We start from the raw sequence: 20,366 nt of genomic DNA on the forward strand, positions 1-20,366 counted from the left end.
AACACAAGAGAAGAGCGATAGCTCTTCGTTAGGCTCAAATTGCAAAAAAAAAACTAAATACCAACATATTTTAGATGCTAGTATATGTTCCATGCTCCACGTAATGTTATCACCAAGTTTAATCAATCTTTCCGATCAAAAGCTTCTGAGGAAACGAACGCTTTCAAATTCTTTCATCTGAGGGCATTGTATTCATAAATAGAGCTTTTTCAGCATGGCTTCAGGGCTATCACCTATCGTTGTCAACGGAAGCGCTAAAACCGGCACTTTGCAATGACAAACTAAATTATTTAAATGTAAAATATGTCAGGAAGTATGCAAATATTTTCAAGCTAAGAGTATCGAATGTGCGAGAGACAAATGAATAAAAAAAGAACAAAAACCGCTTGAGCATGAAACATCATCAGAAACAGGCGTGTTAAATCTCCGCCATTACAATGTTTTTTTCGCGAACCCCCAGAAAATCTCTCGCGAACCCCCAGGAGTTCGCGAACCACCGGTTGGGAACCGCTGGTTTACGCCATTGTGGAAGTCTTTTTGGTTTGTGGTGTGCAGTAGCGTACCTATAGGGTCGTCTAGCGCCCCTGGCGAACTTAAGAAATTGCACCCCTCCCCCCGGGCCGCTTCAATGGGAGGTCTAGAGAGGTCACTGTGACCTCACAAAAAATTGCCTGAAGCTTCAAATTTAAATTGATGGATATTCTTCCAGGGAAAACTCTTTGATTTTTTTCGAGTAGATCCCGAGTTTTTTTTTTTAATATAATATTTTTTTACTAATTTAATCATTTTTTTAAAAAATCAATTAACATATTTTTTTTTATTAATTTTTTTCTGAAAAACTTTTTTTTTCTTTTTGAAATCGGTCGAAATGCCGCACTCTGGCTGTTGCGCCCCTGGCGAGAGTCACTCCTGTCAACCTCTAGGTACGCTACTGGTTGTGTGCGTCACATCAATGATTAATACATATTTCCTTACTCCAAAGAAAAAAAAAAACATCATTACTAATTTTCACCTTGATTTAAAATTTGATTACTCAATAACTGTTACGTTTAAAGTTCATTTAAACACATAGGAAAGGGACGAAATTTACAATCGATAGCTAAATTAAATATTTTTGAATATTCTAGAAATACGAATGAAGAAAAGTTTTCCAAATGAGTGAAAAGCTATTTCAAAAATGTTTTTCTTTCTGTTGCATGTATACTTACTCGTACATTATTTCAGAGACTTACGAGTAAATACTTAACTGGCTTAATGGTTTCCTCTAAAAACTTCCTTCTTAACAAGAAGTTCAAGTATACAAATATAATAAGCATATTTACCAAAACCCACTTATCGTGCAAGGGATTTTCTTCGTATCCGTGAACGATGAATTTCGTTGAATGGTTGGCATTGAAACCAGATTCTCTGATGGTCTTTTCATCGTCCGCTATCAAAAATTTTCCTCTGCTTAGATCTCTTCTCGTGAACAGAATGAAGCGGGTATGAATCAGGCTGCGAGGCTCTGGGAGGACATTGCAGGGTCGATATTGTGGATGGTAATAGTCGTTCGTTAACTTGAAGCAACCCAGCTCTTTCATACATACTTCATCTCCAACTGCAAAATAAAAGGTTAAAAGCATATAGATGTTAGAAATATACTGAAGTAGGCTTGAAGGCCAGATGCTCAGGTGATGCCAAGGGGGGATATATAATATTTCGGGGATCATTAGGTTCCTGTTGAGTCTAGCATATTATGAGCTACTACAGTTAAAAACTAATCTAATTATCTTTTTTATGCTCAGTTTTCAAAACATAAAATCTTTTAAAAAGCATTCATGTCCAGTGGAACGAAAGGGAGCCTTCGAAATCTCCTCAATCAATATCATTTAGCAGATGTGAAGCTTTTCAGTTAATTAACGACTTCTCAGATGTCCAGATGGAAGATTGTCATTCAAATACAACAAAAAAAGAAAAAAATCAGCACCATTAAATTCTGATATTTATACAATAACTATGAAACTGCGATGCAATAAATAGCAAGGCTCTATTTCAGATACCAAGAGATAATAAGGTTTGCACAAGTTTGAATAAATTGTTAGTCAATGATGTGACAAAATCTCTGAAATTATTACCAGAATTTTTAAGTAGTCTGCAGGGCAGTTCAGTTCCATCACGCACTAGATGCATTAAACTTGAATGCAAGCACGTGTTTTGTTTCTGCTGCCGTTCAAAAGTCCGTCGAACGACAGACGATACTATACTAAGTAGTGTAAAGTCGTCGAAGTATCTGAGTCGTACAAAAAAGTCGTCGTACTATCTGGAAACACTTTGAAAAATCTCAACTTTAGTAAATGTGGGGTATAGAATATTATTTCATCGAAATACTCTGCTGCCTTCTGATATTCTTCAACCGTTTTCATTTAAACATACAATTCACCACGTCAAATATTCTGCATGACTATTAATGACGCTCATACTTACCAATTACTTACTCGAACCAGCACTCACTCACGGTTAAGTAATACATCTCATTAATTTCTGGTTCTTTCGGTTTCACTTTGTAAGTAATGGTATTAGTCTCAGGCTTGACGTGGTGAATTAGTTGGATGAACACGCAAGAACATTTTTTGCTCGTTTCCCAATTCTGTATTGGCATGCGAGGAAAGTAAAATCTTGACCTGCATCATAAATTTAATGATTGCACACCGTTTCGAAATTCCTAAACGTATTCAAGTTAAGCGTATCCTCTCTTTCTTTCAATCATAATGCTCAATATATATTCAAATCGTCATTTAGTTTGACCTAATATCATTCCTACATGAAATTATTAGTTGTAGAAAAGTTTACAATTTTCTTCTATGACCATAATTTTCTTTCTTTTTTTTTTTTTTTGTTAATTACCGTTACACACATGATTTAAAACTACTCTATACTTTTTTTAACATTCAATTTCCAGGGCTGCTTGACGTGGACAAAATGTTGTCAGAACCAAGTTTTCAAAACGGTGTCTCAGACAAAGGAAAAAAAAAGTTCCTCAGCCTTTCGAAAAATGACTAATTTTGTTACTGAAAGTAGATTATATGAGGCAGTGAGAAGCAAAGGGATGTAAGTGGACATTTTCAATTTTTGAGTAAAACGCGTTTAAAAATAACATCCTAGGTAGGCTTTCGTTGAATTTTTTTTTCTAAATCATGCTCTACAGCAGCACCTACCAAGGCTACTAGTTCTATCTCTTGTCCTGAGACAGAAATGGGGCTCACCTACTATTTGTACTGGTTATTTCCAAATTTTTAATTTTGCCACTTACATCTCTTTGCTTCTCACTGCCTCATATGTCTTACTGCAACACAAGCCATTTTTAGAAGTATAGAGTGATCCGTGATGTCGAAAGAAAGCCAAATGTCGAAGATGTACAGTGTACGCCTATGTTCTAACATCTCATACTAATTGGAATACTTTCAAACAAGTCATGCATTAAAACAAAATGATTTAAACAACATGAGATCATTTTTGGCTTTAAATCATTTAGCAACATATGATACAATTGACTGACTGTATTTTTGGGTTTGGTTTTTAGGGTTTAAATCCCCACCGACAATTTTCAAAACTATTCCAAAATAAGCTTTTTATTATACTTTTTTTCTTTAAAACATTGTTATTGTTTCTTTTTACCCGACTGCGCGTGCGCGACCCAAAGGAGGGTAATGTGTTTATCAGTCTGTGTATGTATGTCCGTTTCTATGTGGCGTTCTACAGGCTAAACGCCTTGACCAATTTTGGTAATTCTTACGTCAATCGATTTGTCTTAACCTTCGGAGTGTCACTAAACACATGACAGTACTCAAAATTCTCCATATCAACAACCAGTTGCCATTTTGTTAGTTCGGGATCGTGTCGCACGCAGTCGCTGTGTCGCTCACTACCTGCGTGCGACACAGCGTGAGGCAAATGCAGGTAGCTTTCACTGCCTGAATTTTTTGTTTACTAGTGTCTACTAATTGGGGATTCAGTGGCGGAGTGGTCTAAGAGATTGCTTCTCACACTTGAGGCGGTGGGTTGAACTTCCACCCTCGCTCCGGATGTACTTTCCCCTCATTTGTTTTTGTCGTGATTCAGGGGATTCAGTTTCGCTTCGTGTACTTTCGCGACAAGCTTTTTTAGTTTTGCGAGAAAGATTTTACTGACGATGTTTGTTAACTGCGTAATCATGAGTTATACAGGCTGTTTATATAGCTGTGCTGTGGCTGACTTAGTTCTCGCATTTTTGCTAAAGGTCATGCACACGTAACTTTAAGCCGAATTACGTCCCTAGAGGGACTAATTATCTGTAGTTTAAACCACCGCAAATTTTTTAATAAACCTCAGGATACAAACTCTCTCAATGAAATGATAAGATTGCGAGTCTTATAATCATGACTAAGTCAATGAAAATTAACTAAAAAGTACAAAATAAAAATAATTATTAAATAAAACAATAAACCCGACTGCGTAAAAACTAAAAAAAAAAACTAAAAAGAAAAATGTATAAGCCGAGTAGTTTAGAATGCTATTAAGTACTACTGAATAACTGAACCATTGAAATAGTTTTATATTCGCATACAAATAAGACATAGCATAAATTCAAAAACAGAATAGAAGGATCAACAGTCGGGTCCCATTCCTTTTTCAATCAAGGAACCCCGTAAAATTTGAATGGGCCTCGACTGTTGATCCTTTTATTCTGTTTTTGAATTTATGATATGTCTTATCTGTGTACGAATATAAAACTAGTTATTTCAATGGTGCAGTTATTCAGTAGTACTTAATAGCATTCTAAACTACTGGGCTCATACATTTTTCTTTTTAGTTTTTTTGGTTTTTACGCAGTCGGTTTTTTTGTTTTTATTTAATAATTATTTTTATTTTACACTTTTTTTAAATTTATTTGTTTATTTATTCATTTATTTTTACTTTCTTCTATATCTAATATATAGAAGAAAGTATTGGATTCGTGCAAATTTTCGAATTTCGAATTTTGACGGATTCGAACGTTTTGAAGTGTGCTGAGTCCATTTCGACTATTTTTGGAAAATGTCTGTCTGTCTGTGTGTGTGTATGTGTGTGTGTATGAGTGTGTGTCACGTCTGTGTGTGACCAGTTTTTTGTGGCCGCTCTACAGCAAAAACTACCGTATGAAATCGAACGAAATTTGGTACACATATGTGCCGCTATGTGAACTTGTGCCCATTGATTTTGGCGCGAATCCCTCCAAGGGGGGTGGAGCAATGGGACGTTTTTTGAGTTACGCGTGCTTGCTATTCCTCAAGAAGTAACTGGCGGAATCAAACAAAATTTGGTCCATATGTTGCCATTAACAGGAACAGGTGCTGATTCAATTTTGGTGTCAATAACTCAAACGGGGGTTGAGCTATAGAACGTTTTTTGTCGTCAATTGTGACTGCTGTATCTCAAGAAATAATGAACGGAATGAAAGAAAACTTTATCGGCAAGTAGCCCTTAGTGGGTATAAGAGCTGATTTTATTTTGGTGTCAACAGCTAAAAAGGGGGTAGCGCAATCACCCGTTCTTTTTTTCCATTGTGAGTGCCCTATCTCAAGAAGTAATGCTGCGTTCTGGTTGAAATTTGGAATATATGTGAATTTATATGTAAACAGGCTTTGGTTCAATTTGGACGCCAATCGCTCCAAGAGGTGTTGATTTATTTATTTATTTATTTTTTTTTTTTTTTTTTGCGAATAAAAATAGCTTTATTAATGCAACAATTCGGAACTCCAGCACTCGAATACGCTACCTTGCGGTGATTTACAAAACTGCAAATGAAACTAAAACATTGCCACGTTGCGTTCCACGTGTGTGTCTGTTGACGTAAACACAGGCAGTTTGTTCTGAGTATTTATTAACGCAATCGATGTGTCTTAGTTTGCTTTCAGCTACAGAAATTAATTCGTCCCTTAGTGGTATTCTCGAGCTTCTCAAAATAATGTTAGTTTTCATTATTTCCTTAATAATTGGTGAAAGCGAAAATTCTGGATTAACAAACTTGGATAACGTTATACAAGGTAAAAAATTTTATTGTTTTGTATGAATTTGTAAGAATATGGGGGTTTTTTGAGCAATCACGATTGCTTATTGCTTTCATTTGACTGTCCTTGACGTTACGGTTCCTTTTTCAGCTTGGACCAGGGCTGCAGCACCACCGTCCACCGGCGGCGGCGCGGCTGGTCCTGACCACTGTCCACCGGAATCCACTTTTGCTGGGCGGTGGCGTCCAAGTCCTACACACGCATGCGCATACACAGTCGCCTACGCGCGCACGCCTTTACACACATACACACGCCTACGTGCACCACACGTAAACCTACACACACAACTATACACACGTAAACACCCAGGAGGAGGGACATGCTTGGGGGGGGGCCGTTTATAGAAACAATAATTCTAATCAGTAGGGTCTTGTCGCAACTCGTGATTGCGAAAAACATAATTTGAATTCAAAGTTTCGGAATTCAAATTAGAGTTTTTTTTTTTTTTTTTAATCTTAAATTAATTAAACTTACCATATTTTACAGCAGCATTTAGTTGGAATGGACAGTATGCAAAATATTGTCTTGAATATATTATCGTAGAACAAAATGAATAACCGAGAAAGAATTAACTTTATTCCTTTTATTCTCAGCTGAAAGGTTTCGCCAAAATTGTTTAGGGGTATAGTTTTAGTATAGTGCGAGCAAAGTAGCCTTGGCGAGATTTCGCGTTTTTAGTTAAACCATTTTTAATTTTTATCAGGAGTGGAATAAAATGGTAGTAAGATTACAGAATTCGATAAGTAAAAAGAAATAATGGTCAATCAACTGAAAAGAAAACTACCACCATATATCCGTAAGAATTCTGTAGATGATTTGCATAACTTGACATAATTAAATCGTAACTCAGAAATTAGAAAAATCGAAACAGAAAAATTTTAAATAAACCGATTCGGGAATTCGAGAGAAATACTTCAGCAACAAATGCAAAACAATAAGCGCTAGCCAAGCAAGGCAAAGAAGTATCATCTTCTTTCGATAATAATTTGTAATGTCATATTGAATTTTCTAGCATTAATTGTTGTTCTTGTCAGGCCACAATTATTATTTAGTTTTATCAAGAATTGATAAATATCGAATTCAACATCGTGGAAATGGCTGCTTAGAACTACGAACTACGTAGTTTGCATTAATCTTCGACGTTTAGTAATGCTTCTTGAATTCTCATTTCTTTCTACGTGGGCCAGAATATCCACAAGACTTTGAAAATTAATTTAAAAAGAATAAAGCGAAAAATATCATACATACGAACAAAAATCACAACACTTTTAGCATTTTCTTCGTTACCACATGCGTTTGTTTTAGTTTTTAAGTCGGCCATTAGACAGTGTTTGCAGGGCCCCCTATAGTTCGTTGGAGTTGCGAATAAGAAAGATAAATCGTAATAGATTGTCGTCTGCGTATTTCTCGTGATTTTAATTGTATGGAAATGATCGGAAATATTCATAGACTAATAATAAGAGTAGACCGAGCTTTCTCATTCTTGCTGATGAAGAAAATTGGTTCATAGATGTATCATGTGACTGGTAGAAGGGTTTGGCGAAGACTTCGGCAGCATGGTTGCTAGATTGAAACATTATCTATAGTTTGGCACTCGACATGTATTTTAAGACGTAATGTATTTTCATTATAATTTTTTTCCAGGTGCTGAGATTGAACTGTTTTTCTTTTAGTTATGCATTATTTTGACATTAGTAATTAGTTTTTGATCACAGTTTTCGGTAACTTTTATTTCATTCGGAACTGCTACGTCAGCGTTGGCGTAAACGTTTTGCGTCAAGGCAAAAATGTACTAATCGGTATCTTAAATTGAAATTGTAGGTAAAAACCTTACCGTTTGCCGATTCTTTTTGGGCGCATGCATTTTTAATTGCTTAGAGAGTTATTGAAATTGAATAAAGAAAATGCACAGTACTATCTAAACGAAAAACTCACTATATTAACAAAATTTTTACAACTTAGAATAACAAATTTACAAATCGGACCCCATAAAAGATCATTTTTCTGTGTTCCATCAATTCAATTTATTTTATTTATTGTTGATTGTCTGCTACGATCAACGCCCGCTGTTGCTAGGATATCCACCAGTCACATGGTTTGGTTTATGAGCAGCAAAAGGGTTGCCATAGCTCGGTCTATTCTTATTATTAGTCTATGGAAATATTATCTCAATGATTTAAAATTTTTAACTGTTGCCATCTTATGTTTGTTAATAAATAAAATATTTGTAATTAATTTAAGCAAGGCTTTTAAAATAACTTTCATTTTTCGCTTTTTGCTTTGCTTTTGCAATAATTCAGACATTGGAATGGTCGTCAAGTTTTGGCATGTGTAATTTTGTTTTTGTTGGGAATATTGCTTCCTCATCAAGCATGCTAACGGATCAGAAAAAAAAAAGAAAAATATAGAAGAAAGTTTCGTGATGGCCACAACATACTAGTTTCAATTTCTTTTTAAAAATGAAATTATTAGTGACGAGTTGTGCAAACTCAGTGCTTTATCTGCAGTGGTTACGGCTTTTTGTTAAATTGTCTTGATGCGTACTAATAAGCACGAAACTGCAGCCCTCGGCCGGAATTGACTGAGCTGGCGGTGTATTTCATGTATTTCTGTCTTAGCCCTGGCTATAGGGCGGTAACTTACTGAATAAAGTTCCTGTATCTTAACTTTTTTGCCAAACAAGGTTTAGACAATTATAAAAAAAAAAAAAAAAATAGAAACACAATAAACCAAATAATTGATTAAAAGAATAGAAAAGTATCCCTTTACTTAAGATTATCTAATTTAATTTTTTATATTTGATTTTAAAACACAAAGATATACTAACTTAAAGCTGTCAATTTCGTTGTACTTTTTCCTTGAAACATATGGTATTAGTAGAAAAGGATTTCGTTTTTGAAATTGTTTTGTGCAATGCGATGAAGAAAAAAAAAGAATTTTCACCCTAGGAAATATTGATATAACTGTGCATAAAATAAACATATGACTTATCCTTCTAAAACCCAGTTCAATAAAAGTGCTACTTCCAAAGCTCAAGAAGTAGCACTCACAGATATCATTTACACATCTTTAGCTAACTATAATTAGCATTAATTGTCTCATGAATATTCAATAATTGATTTTTCTTTTGATTTTTAAAAAATAATGGTGTACTAATGGTGAATGCTTATTGCTGTTTTTAAATAAAGATCATTTATAAATTAAAATCATCTTAATATGTTATGTTGACCCTTAAACTTTATATTTTTCACTATACACACAAAAGAGAACAAAGTAGTTACAAAGTTTGATAGTATTTATCACTAAAATTGTAACAAATGTTACTTGAGTTATGTGGTCCAATGTGCCCCACCAGGCGGATCAACGTACCCCAGCCGTGGGGCACGTTGGTCCACTTTACGAGGTTCCATTAAAAGATTAATATGGAAAAAAGTTTATCAATTTAACACTTCCAATAAAATCTGTGGTGGTGAGAAGTGTTTTGCGAAACTTATTGCAGAAAATCAAACTGCTCATTAAAATTTTTGATGAGATAAAAAATGATAAGTAAAAAAGCGGGCCAACGTGAATTCCCTTACATAACTTTAAAAAAAAAAATCAGTGTGTTACTGTACTTAGCATTCACAGGAACGAAGCATAAGTGATGAAATTAAAATAATTAAAAGATTTCCATCGCTCTACAAAATATTTCACGTACTCAGAATCGGAAAGTTTGATACTGACATGATTTTTTATCATTTTTTACGTGGTGAAACTTCAGTCAAAACTCTTGTTAATACAAAATGCAAAATGAATCACACAATGATTTCTGTTTCAAAAGTTAATATTTTGATTGCTACAATAAAATTTTTGAAGCAAATTTAGAATAACTTTCATAATAGTATTTGTTTTATTACTTATCAAGAATGAGATTCCGATTTTCCACTTTAGAAGAACCATAAATTTTCCTCTTTATTTAACTCTCTTTATTTAACTCTTAAAATAAAAAGTAATGACATCAAAAATTTATGATAATAAACAAAACGAGCTGATGTGCACATCACATGACTTCCTTTTACTCCAATTTTAATGTAATTTTCCCATTATTGGCAATTTTAATGTGATTTAATAGTTTACTCTCTAAATATCACCACCAGTGGCCAAATTGAAACAAGATTTTTTTTTTAAAAAAAATCGCCAACTTGGCGACAAAGCTTGGCGACGAAAAGATTGGCGATATATCGTCAATTGTTCACCAAATTATAACACCACTTGAGTGTACATCGAAATTAACAATGATTTCCCCCCAAAAAGGGGCAAAAGACCCTTTTTGAAATACCCGAATGCAAAAAAAAAAAGACCCCCTTAGGAATATCCGAATGCAGCCAAAAGGGAACGTGCACAACTAGACCCCACTAAGAGTATACGTACCAAATTTCAACTTTCTAGGACATACAGTTCTTGAGTTATGTGACATAAATACGCACGTACGCACATATGCACGTACGCACAACCCCACATACGCACATACATACATACATACGTATATACAGATGTCACGAAAAAAGTCGTTGTAATTAACTCGGGAATCATCAAAATGGATATTTCGGGTGTTTATACGTTCTTAGGTACTTATCCGCCTGTGGTCTGGTTGAAAAAAAAAACTCAACATTAATTCGGGGGTGAGCAAAATGGAAATAAAGGCCGAATTTTGAGTGAAAATTTTTACGCGAATACAATACTTCCTTTTTTGTAAAAGGAAGTAAAAAAGAATTCAACGCAATTAAAAATTACGAAAACACAACTCATTATGATATGAAAGGAGATTAGAATAATAACAATGTGATAACAAATATTTAATTAATAAATATTTTTTCAGTTACAGTGTGAAATGCACAAACATCTAATATTAAACCTTTTTAAACAACGATTACGATGCTTTTCTTCTTTAAAAATACTAAATTCACTATCCAGGGTATTAAATGGTGTCTAAAATAGGTTTGTTTTTAATGGTAAAGTTCAAAGAAACGAATGTCGTGTCCAGCGCTTGAATGTTTATAGACTCAGAAGGTTGTTTTAGTCTCATTATTTTGAAAATTGAGTTCCAAGGACTGTGCTTTATCTTTCAAGGTATTTCTCTGGCTTATCTGTGATAGCATTGTTTCTAAACTTCAAGTAATGAAGTATTAGTTACACGCAAGGGTGTCGTGTGCGTGCTAAAAGAAAAGACAAGAAAAAAATAATAATAACGAAAAAAAAAATTATTTTTTTTCAACAAATCACTTGCAACATGAATGTCCTGTCATTCAGAACGATATATAGTCTGCTGCAATTAAAAATACAAAATACTTGAACGCACTCAAATTAAGCCATACCACCCTTTCTCTTACTTCATTTTCTTTACTAATAATAAAGCTGAAAGTCTCTCTGGCTGAATATCTGTCAAGATCTCTGTGACGCGCTTAGCACCTTGACCGTTCGACCCAGGGGTGCCCATCCCCCCCAAGCTCAATGGCTCAAATTCCCCCCCCCCCAAAAAAAAAATTTCTCGCTTTCGAATTGGGTTAAACATAACAGTTTTTAGTGTTTAATTTCAAGTCAAATTCACGGCGGGGGGGGAGGGGAGTGCTAAAAAATACCATTTGAACTGAAATGTTGTTGGATTGTTGACCCGCCTTGCCTTCCCTAATTTTGAAACGTGGACCTTAAGTAAACAAATTTTGGGTACCCATGAATTTTGCTACACCTTTTTTTTTTTTTCAAACGTATGAATGATTACAGGGACAACTTTCTGGCTTGGGATGGAGTCATTACTAGATGTATACAACATGAACCGTGAAACGGACATTTATTGTCAATTAAAGGGGGTCCGGGGAGTTTCTCCCCCAGAAAATTTTTGAAATTGTAATTTTAAAACCAGTTTTATACGATCTCTGGTGATGTTAGGAAAATAAAAGGGTAAGTTTCCCCTTCCCGGTAATTTTTCAATATTGAAACTTTAAAAGCGCAATTGTAAATAGTCTACCGTTGTGTTAAGGAGGGCTTTCCTTTGTTTTCAAAATTGTAGTTCTAAAAACGCAGTTTTAGACTATCTGTGGTAATGTTACGGAAAGAAGAGATCCTAGGGCTCGCCCCAGGAAAATTTTCAAAATCAAAGTCTTGAAAACGCTATTTATGGTTGGGAGACAAGCAGTTTTCTGAAATTGAAGCTCTAAAATCGCAATTGTAGTCACATTTGTGACGTTAAGAAAAAGAGTTTTCGAATGCTCTCCCGGAATTTTCTCGATATTGAAGCGTTAAAAACCAAATTTAGGACGACTTTTTAATAATGTTGACGAGAGTGGGGAGGAGGGAGAGGGGCGTTCCACTTAAATTTCTGAACTTGTACTTTAGAAACACTTTTGATATATCTTGATAATGTTAGTGGAAGGTGAATTTCGGTGCCATTCCCCCGGCAATTTTTTGAAATTGATGCTCCAAAAACGCAATTCTAGGCTTGTCTTTGATCGTGTTAAGGAAAGAGGGGGGAATCAGAGGCTCTCTCCTATAAATTTTTCAAAATTGCATGACGAGAAACGCAGTTTTAGATGACTTTTGATAATAAAGAGGATGTCATTCTGGCGTTCAAATCTTCTGATCCAACTTTGAAATGGACACCAACTCCATGTCGTCTGTGATGCTCCTTTCATTGAAAAAGAGACACGGTCATTAAATTTTGGAAAGAGCACCAGGGCTGTCGCTATTTCAAAAAAACTGGGGGGGGGGGGGTACGCTTTTTGCGGCCCCTTAATTTTTTCAAACGCATGTTCGAATGTGCAGGGAGAGAAGATTTGGCTTCTGGTTTAGCAGAGATAGTCATATTACTAAACCTTAGTACTAGCAATATAAATAATCGTTAGGATAATATTCAATCAGAATTAGGGGGTGTCGGAGGGCTACCTTCTTGCATTATTTTGAAATTGAAGACATAAAAACGCAGTTTTAAACTATATTTTAAGTTTGGGAGGAAGGGGAGAAGAGTTCCAGAGGATAGCATCTCCCGATATTTTTTCCAAATTTAAGTTCCCAACACAATCGTACGTTACATTTAATTATGTTCAGAAGAGGGGTCCAGGGGCTCTCCCTCGGGAGTTTTCAAGACTTATTTGAAAAACAGTTTTAGACGATCTATGATGATGTTACGGGAGGAAGAGACTCGAGGTCATCATTCTATAATTTTTCAAAATGCAAACTTGAAGCACGCATTCCCAATTGTGAATTATTTCTGATTGTGACACGTGAAGGGGGGGTCCGAGGGCTCTCCCCCGAGAAAAATTTGAAAATTGTAGATCGAAAAATGCAGTTTAAGACAATCTATGGTGATATTAAGGGGATGAGAGATACGCCTTCCCCCATCGAAATTTTTTGAAATTTTGGAGTCTTAAAAACGCGATTGTAGACTTTTTTTTGTTAAAATTTAGTGCACCGCCGGTTTCTTGAAATCAAAGCACCGGAAACGTAATTTAAGTCAACCTTCGATGAAAGGGGGAGGGAGTTTTGAAGGGGCTCGCGACCAGAAATGTTTCGTAATTGATGCACTAAAAGCGTGATTTAAGACATTTTTCGATGATGTTGGCGAGAGAGAGAGAGAGAGAGGGAGGGAGGGAGAGAGAGAGGGGAGAGAGAGAGAGGGGGAGAGAGAGAGAGAGAGAGAGAGAGAGAGAGAGAGAGAGAGAGAGAGAGAGAGAGAGAGAGAGAGAGAGACATTCTCTCGAAAAAAATTTCGATCCATAGAAACCGCAGTTTTAGAAGATTTTTGTTAACGTTAATGGGTGGAGAGATTCGGAGTCCTCCCCTGGCAAATTTTCAAAATTGAAATTCAGTTAAAGAAATCGTAGACGATTTATTAATACTGTTAGAGGGGGTAGAAGGTTTTGGAGATCTCTCCCCTGAAAATTTTTCTAAATTGAAGCCTTAACAATGATATTTTTGAGGATCTCCGGTAATATTTGGAGGACGACAGTTTCGGAACAACTCAGGGAGTTTTTTTTTAAATTAAAGTCCAAAAGACGAAATTTATTCGACCTTGAATGAGGATGAATGATTAATTGAGAGGGCATTTCTCGGAGGTTACGTTGGGAGCACTCTCATGGTTTTTCGAAATTGCAGTCCTAAATATTCAGGTGTAGGAAAGCTTTAATGACGTTAGGCTAAAGCATGAGGTTTGAGAACTATTTTTCCCGGATTTTTTCAAAACCTAAATTTTAAAAACTCACTTCCAGGACAGCTTTGGGGACATAAAAAAAAGGGTTTGGAGTTCCCCACTCTTCCTTTCAGTTTGGCTACGTCCCTCCTATCTTCATTGTCAATTTTAATTACTGATAAACATATTGTGGTAATATTTTCTTCCAATTTTCCTTTGCCAAACACGATTATTTGCTTGGATTTTCCATGGTAAAACTTCCAATTCCCCCTCCCTAATATTTTTTGTTTTCTTGCAATACAAGCGTTTGCGGCCTTGGAAAAAGGACTTTTAACACTTTGAACGGATGTGGGAATTTTCTGCGATACTTTAGGTCTCTATTCCACTTGATTTTATTTTAAATATGCCACCTGCATCTCTTGATTAAGCTGTGATTTAATTACGATTTTTACATTCAAAAATTTAGAAAATTTGGTGTGAGTATTCATTCAATACATTGAATCTCTCTTTGCATTTAACTGTTTTATTATTTTTTTTCCTCTCTATTTCGCATTTATTTCGGCGACCCATACATTTTTCTCCACTTAGCAATGATTTTCAGGACAATATTTTTCATCAAAAAAAAAAACATATAGGAATGTTTCGGCGAACCCTATCCTATGGGCTGTTCTAATGAAGCTGTCCTATTTATTTATGTTTTTTTTAAACTGAAGAACCATAAAGCATAATTTTGTATAACCAGGACCATCGAGAGACAAGGCGTGCACTATGTTAGTTTTGTCGCCTTTCCTCCCTCCCATTATGCTAATTTTACTCTCTGCACAATACTTTAATTTGAGCCGAGCCCATAGTTTCCGACTAGGCAGACATACCCACTTTGCGGCCTAGTAAAGAGTGTACTGTACTGAATACTTTATTTATTTTTTTTGGTTAATAAAAATGTTTGAAGCGTACATTTCCGCGACTCTTAATAAAAGAGAATCATGGATGTTCTCAAATTGTATTTTAAGATTGCATTTTACATTCAAATTTTACAGAAAAAATACTTTTTGTTACTATTATTTTAATTGTTCATTTATAATTACCATTTTATTTTTTTAAAACAGCGAAGAGTTTCCCTTTCTCTTCTTTCGTTTTCATCGCTAAAATGAAATTGGCGGCCTCACTTCTGAAAAACTCAGGGGTGTAGCACCCCCACTACCCCCGTCTTGGCGACGGCCCTGAAGAGAACGTGAAAAAAGTATTATTAATGCATCTATTTCTTGTTCAGTAAATTTAAATATTTTTTCTTTCCAAAATTCAAGAATTTCATGTTCTAAAGAAAAAAATGTTCTGGAAAAAAAAAAATCCCCCCCAAAAATTTTGATGGCGCAACTTGCGCCATAATCCCCCCTTGTGGGCACCCTTGGTTCGACCGATTTTTATGAAATTTGGCACAAAATTAGTTTGTAGTATTGCGCACCTAGAAGCGATTTTTCGAAAATTCGATTTTGTTCTTTTTCTACTTCAATTTTAAGAACATTTTCCAAAGCAAAATTATCATAAGATGGACGAGTAAATTACCAAGCTATCATAACGTGGAACTGTAACATGGGCAAGCCAATTGGCGAGAAATTCACCATACATTATTTGTAAATATACAGGCGAACCAAGATACCTTTTAATTTTCTACTACGGGCAAAGCGGTGCGGGTACCATTAGTACAAAATAAAGGAAGTATTGTAATCACGAAAATGTTTTCACTCAAATAACGACCTATATTTACATTTTAGTCACCCCCGAATGAGTGATGACTGGTTTTCTCGGTCCGACCGCACGTGCGTAAGAACGTAGAGAAACCCGAAATATCCATTTTGACGATCCCTGAGTAAATTAGCACTTGTTTTCTCGTGACATCTGATTGTGCGTATATAGTCCGGTCAATTTAGACATAAAAATAGTGATCAAATAACAAAAATTCCGGGAAAGCTAAATTTTTGTAGGGACCTTGGGCTTACTATTACAAATAAGGTGCCAAAAGTCCCCATCGATCCCATGTGCGCTAAAAAAGTTATTCGGGGTCAAAGGTCAAAATTTTAGGTTTTTTTTTGGATTTTTCTCAAAAACGGTAAGTTTTATCGAAAAGTACCGCACACCAAAGTTGTAGATCTCAAAATTCTCTATAAAAATGGTCCTTATGATTTTTTTCTCCAAGACCAAACCTTCCCAGATATTGCGTACTCTCATAAGACAGCCAGTCATTTACAGAATCCCCTCTACTTGCATGGCCTTGAATAACATCTGGCTATTCTAGTCCGCGTGGCATCGTTCACGTACCCAAAGGGGCCGGACCTACTAAGGGCATGGGCGCACCCCTCAATATCGCGGAGCCCCCCCTAAAAAGCAAGAGCCCCCCTCCAAAAACTGAGAAAAATACCCCTCAAAACAGCCCCCCTTTAAATGTGTTTTGAGCTCTCAAACTGTAACCACATTTCATACAATAAAACATAGTTTGGCTGGCGAGTCGCATTATTATCTTGACTTCTGACAATGTTTGGCCTTAGTGATACATTGTGAGTAAGATTTCTGGATTCTAATCTGACTCTAAGAAATCCATCTCTCTTGGTTAGACAACAAACTGTGTTTGACGCTTCTTTGTCTAATTTTACGCATCGTCTCACTGCTTTAGTATAACGTGAGGTATTGGAAATCATATAATTCAGTAGTTACGCCCTCAAGCACCATTTCTTTTAAAGTTTTATCTGATATTCCTTTTTTAAGAAGATGATCCGAGTTTTCCCACTTCTGCTTATCAAAAAACTCAAGTTCAAATCTGAAATTGTAAATTTTCGCTATACAATCGAATTTTTTAAACTTGCCATCGTACTATGTTTAGAACATCAGCTCTTGTTCTTCAAACTGGTAACTTTGAGAATCTAAAAAATATAACACTAGGCATTGCGGATGACCATCATCAGAGAACTTGTTTCAAGACGGATTACGACGATCAGTTCGAAGATGGGCAATGAACATGTATAATTCCAGATTTCAATTTTGAAGCAGAGAGACTGCTATGAGCTCATCGATAAGCAGAACTGGTAAAACTCGGTAGCTCCCTCTTTCAAAAAGGGGACTTCCGATAAAACTTTGAAAGAAATTGCTTGGTGGCGTACCTACTGAGTAGTATGGTTTTCAAAACTTCACGTCATACTAAAGCAGCGAGACGATAGGTAAAATAAGAAAAAGAAGTGTCAGGTACTCAAAACCTCACATGTCATACTAATGCAGTGAGACGATAGGTAAAATAAGAAAAATAAATGTCAGGTACAGTTTGCTGCCTAACCAAAAGGGATTATATAAATGGATGATATAAATGGATTTATTCGAGTCAGATTAGAATCTAGAAATATTAAGCCACAATACCATTAAGCCACAATCTCAATCAAGACTGAAAATTATGAGAAGCAAAATAGTTCAACTCGCACGCCAAACTTATGTTTTATTTTAATCAATGTGGTTACAGTTTGAGGGCTCAAAACCCATTAAAGTTTCTTTAGCAACGTCTTTTGTTTTAAAGGTTGACTTATGTGGGCTGTCGCAAGCCACATTTATATTTTAAAATTTTTATACTTAACCTTTGTTCTCTATCATAGGTAAATTTGACATTTTGAGCCAAAGTTATAGGCTAAGTGGAGAATTAAAATTTTTTTTTACTAGATAAGAAATTCTTTAATTGCTCTTTTTTTCCGTAACTATGTAAGAATTAATTAATATGAAAACAAACTTTTACAAATCATAACTTCTAATGTTTTTTCTCTAGGTACGGAGCAACACACCAATATAGTATCAATTCTGATACTATATTGGTCAAATTCAAGATTCAACGCATGTGTGGAACTTTAAAATACAGTTTATTATTAAAATGATTTTATGCAATGTGTAATCTTTACAAAAAGCCTACTCTTAAGAGCGATAACATCAAATTTCTCAAATTTTGATATTTGATGAAATTATTATAACTTTTTCCAGTTTTTATGCATTAATGGTCAATTTCGAGGCGCGAGCGACACCTCAAGATATTTTTTGCGGTCGAAATCCTTTTGTTGAACCAAATATCTCTACAAAGGGCAACTTTTCCGGGCTATTAGCGTTTATCAGATTTTGATTTTTTTCAATCTACCCTTGAGCATGGTCAGTACTTCAAAAGTAAGTAGTCCACCTCGAACAAGAGCGGGATTAAGTGAATCTGAATCCAGCTTTTGTTGTAAAAAACACTGCTTATTTTGTGGCGAGGAAGCGGATGAAGAGGCTGAGAAGAACAAAACGCAGAATTATCGCAGAAAAATTTATAAAGTTTCCACACTTACATTCAAAGAATCCCTTTTAAAATTAGTTAAAGATCGTTCTGAGGTGTGTCAAAAGTTGCTCTTGCACGTTTTAATTTTGAGTATGATTTAGTCGCTGCTTTAAGAATTTTTCTTTCATTATTCTGTGTTTCTTCTTCTCAACCTCCTCATCCGCTTTACAGCCACAAAATAAGCAGTGTTTTTAAAAACAAAAGCTGGATCCAAATTCACTTAATCGCGCTACAGTACGAGGAGGACTTATTTTTGAAGTACTGGCCTTTTTATCCTCACGTTGCTGCAGAGATTGTATTTTTCCGGGTGTATGATTTTCTGCAATCCACGCGAATTGTAACGGACTATTGACTTCTTAAATAATCAGCATTCTTATAACTTCTCACGAGACTTGCATTGATTAAAGTTGGCATTCCATAACTGCCCAGCACAACAGTTTCACCTTCAGTCAAAAGTTTATTGCAAATAAAGCGAAATTGTTACATTTTTCTTAAATATTAATTAGCACAAACAACAGTAGACGCTTTTGATAAATACGTTTATTCACTCGAACTGCACGTTTAACTCTAAAAGAAGCAGGTACGTCAGGGGTGCCCTCCCCCCCCCCCTAGAAGGGGTCATGGCCCAGACTGCGCCATCGAAATTTTTAGGGGGATTGTTTTGAGGAGTATTTTTCATTTGGGGGGAGGTATGCTTTTTTTGGGGGGGGGGGCGATTTCCGCGAAAATGAGTGGGATGCGCCTTTGCTCTTAGTGGGTTGGGCACCTCTGGGTACGTGAACGATGCCACACGGACTAGAATAGCCAGATGTTATTCAAGGCCACGCGAGTAGAGGGGATTCTGTAAATGACTGGCTGTGTTTTGAGAGTACGCAATATCTGGGAAGGATTGGTCTTTGAGAAAAAAATCATAAGGACCATTTTTATAGACAATTTTAAGATCTACAACTTTGGTCTGCGGTACTTTTCGATAAAACTTATGTTTTTGAGAAAAATCCAAAAAACCTAAAATTTTGACCTTTGACCCCGAATAACTTTTTTAGCGCACATGGGATCGATGGGGACTTTTGGCAACTTATTTGTAATAGTAAGCCCACGGTCCCTACAAAAATTTAGCTTTCCCGGAATTTTTGTTATTTCAATTGTCTAAATTGACCGAACTAATATGCCTATGTATCTCACATAACTCAAAAATGGTGTGTCGTAGAAAGTTGAAATTTTGTACGCAGACTTTGAGTAGGGTCTGGTAGGGCATCTCCGCTTCTGATTACGTTCGAAAATTCCAAAAGAGGACTTTTACACATTTATGTGACAAATCTATATTGATTTCAATGCAAACTTAAGTGATGTTGTAATTCGGCCAAGTTTTTGTCGACCTTTTTGCAGCGGTTTGCAGCAAATGAGGGGTACAATAAGTTTAACTGTTTTCTTGATCACTTTAAGGCATTGTATTTTTGTTCTTTATACATTCTTCACAAAGTTTTATGAATTTCTAGATGTTGATCACAGACGCTACTTAAAACATCAGCTTTCTTTACATTTGAAAGTACAGTTCTCAGTACTTTTCCGTTGCAGGTAAGTCTTTTTCACTTGATGATATTTTAACTTTCTCTGCACAACCGAAAATAGAACAAAAACACTTACCTCCTCACCATGTTGTTCCTCTTTCTTTGATTTAGCATTTTAATGAAACTCGATGTGTAACTTTAGCGGTTCATTTAACATTTGACTCTTTTTTTTTATTTATTTATTTTTTATTTAGTTAGCGGATTTTCTAAATCGAACATTTTACGTACTTAATGAC

At 35.5% G+C, this 20,366-nt stretch overlaps 1 protein-coding gene across 1 annotated transcript in view; it reads right to left on the reverse strand.

Moving 5' to 3' along the window:
* LOC129221437 (pancreatic lipase-related protein 2-like) overlaps positions 1–20,366 on the reverse strand; it is a 44,321-nt gene that overhangs the window by 14,236 nt on the left and 9,719 nt on the right. The window contains exon 2 of the mRNA XM_054855925.1: positions 1,323–1,597. Within this exon, the coding sequence (XP_054711900.1) occupies positions 1,323–1,597 (275 nt within the window). The remainder of the gene's footprint in view (positions 1–1,322; positions 1,598–20,366) is intronic.

This window comes from Uloborus diversus, chromosome 1 (assembly GCF_026930045.1).
Source record: "Uloborus diversus isolate 005 chromosome 1, Udiv.v.3.1, whole genome shotgun sequence".
In the NCBI taxonomy this organism is placed as follows: Eukaryota; Metazoa; Arthropoda; class Arachnida; order Araneae; family Uloboridae; genus Uloborus; species Uloborus diversus.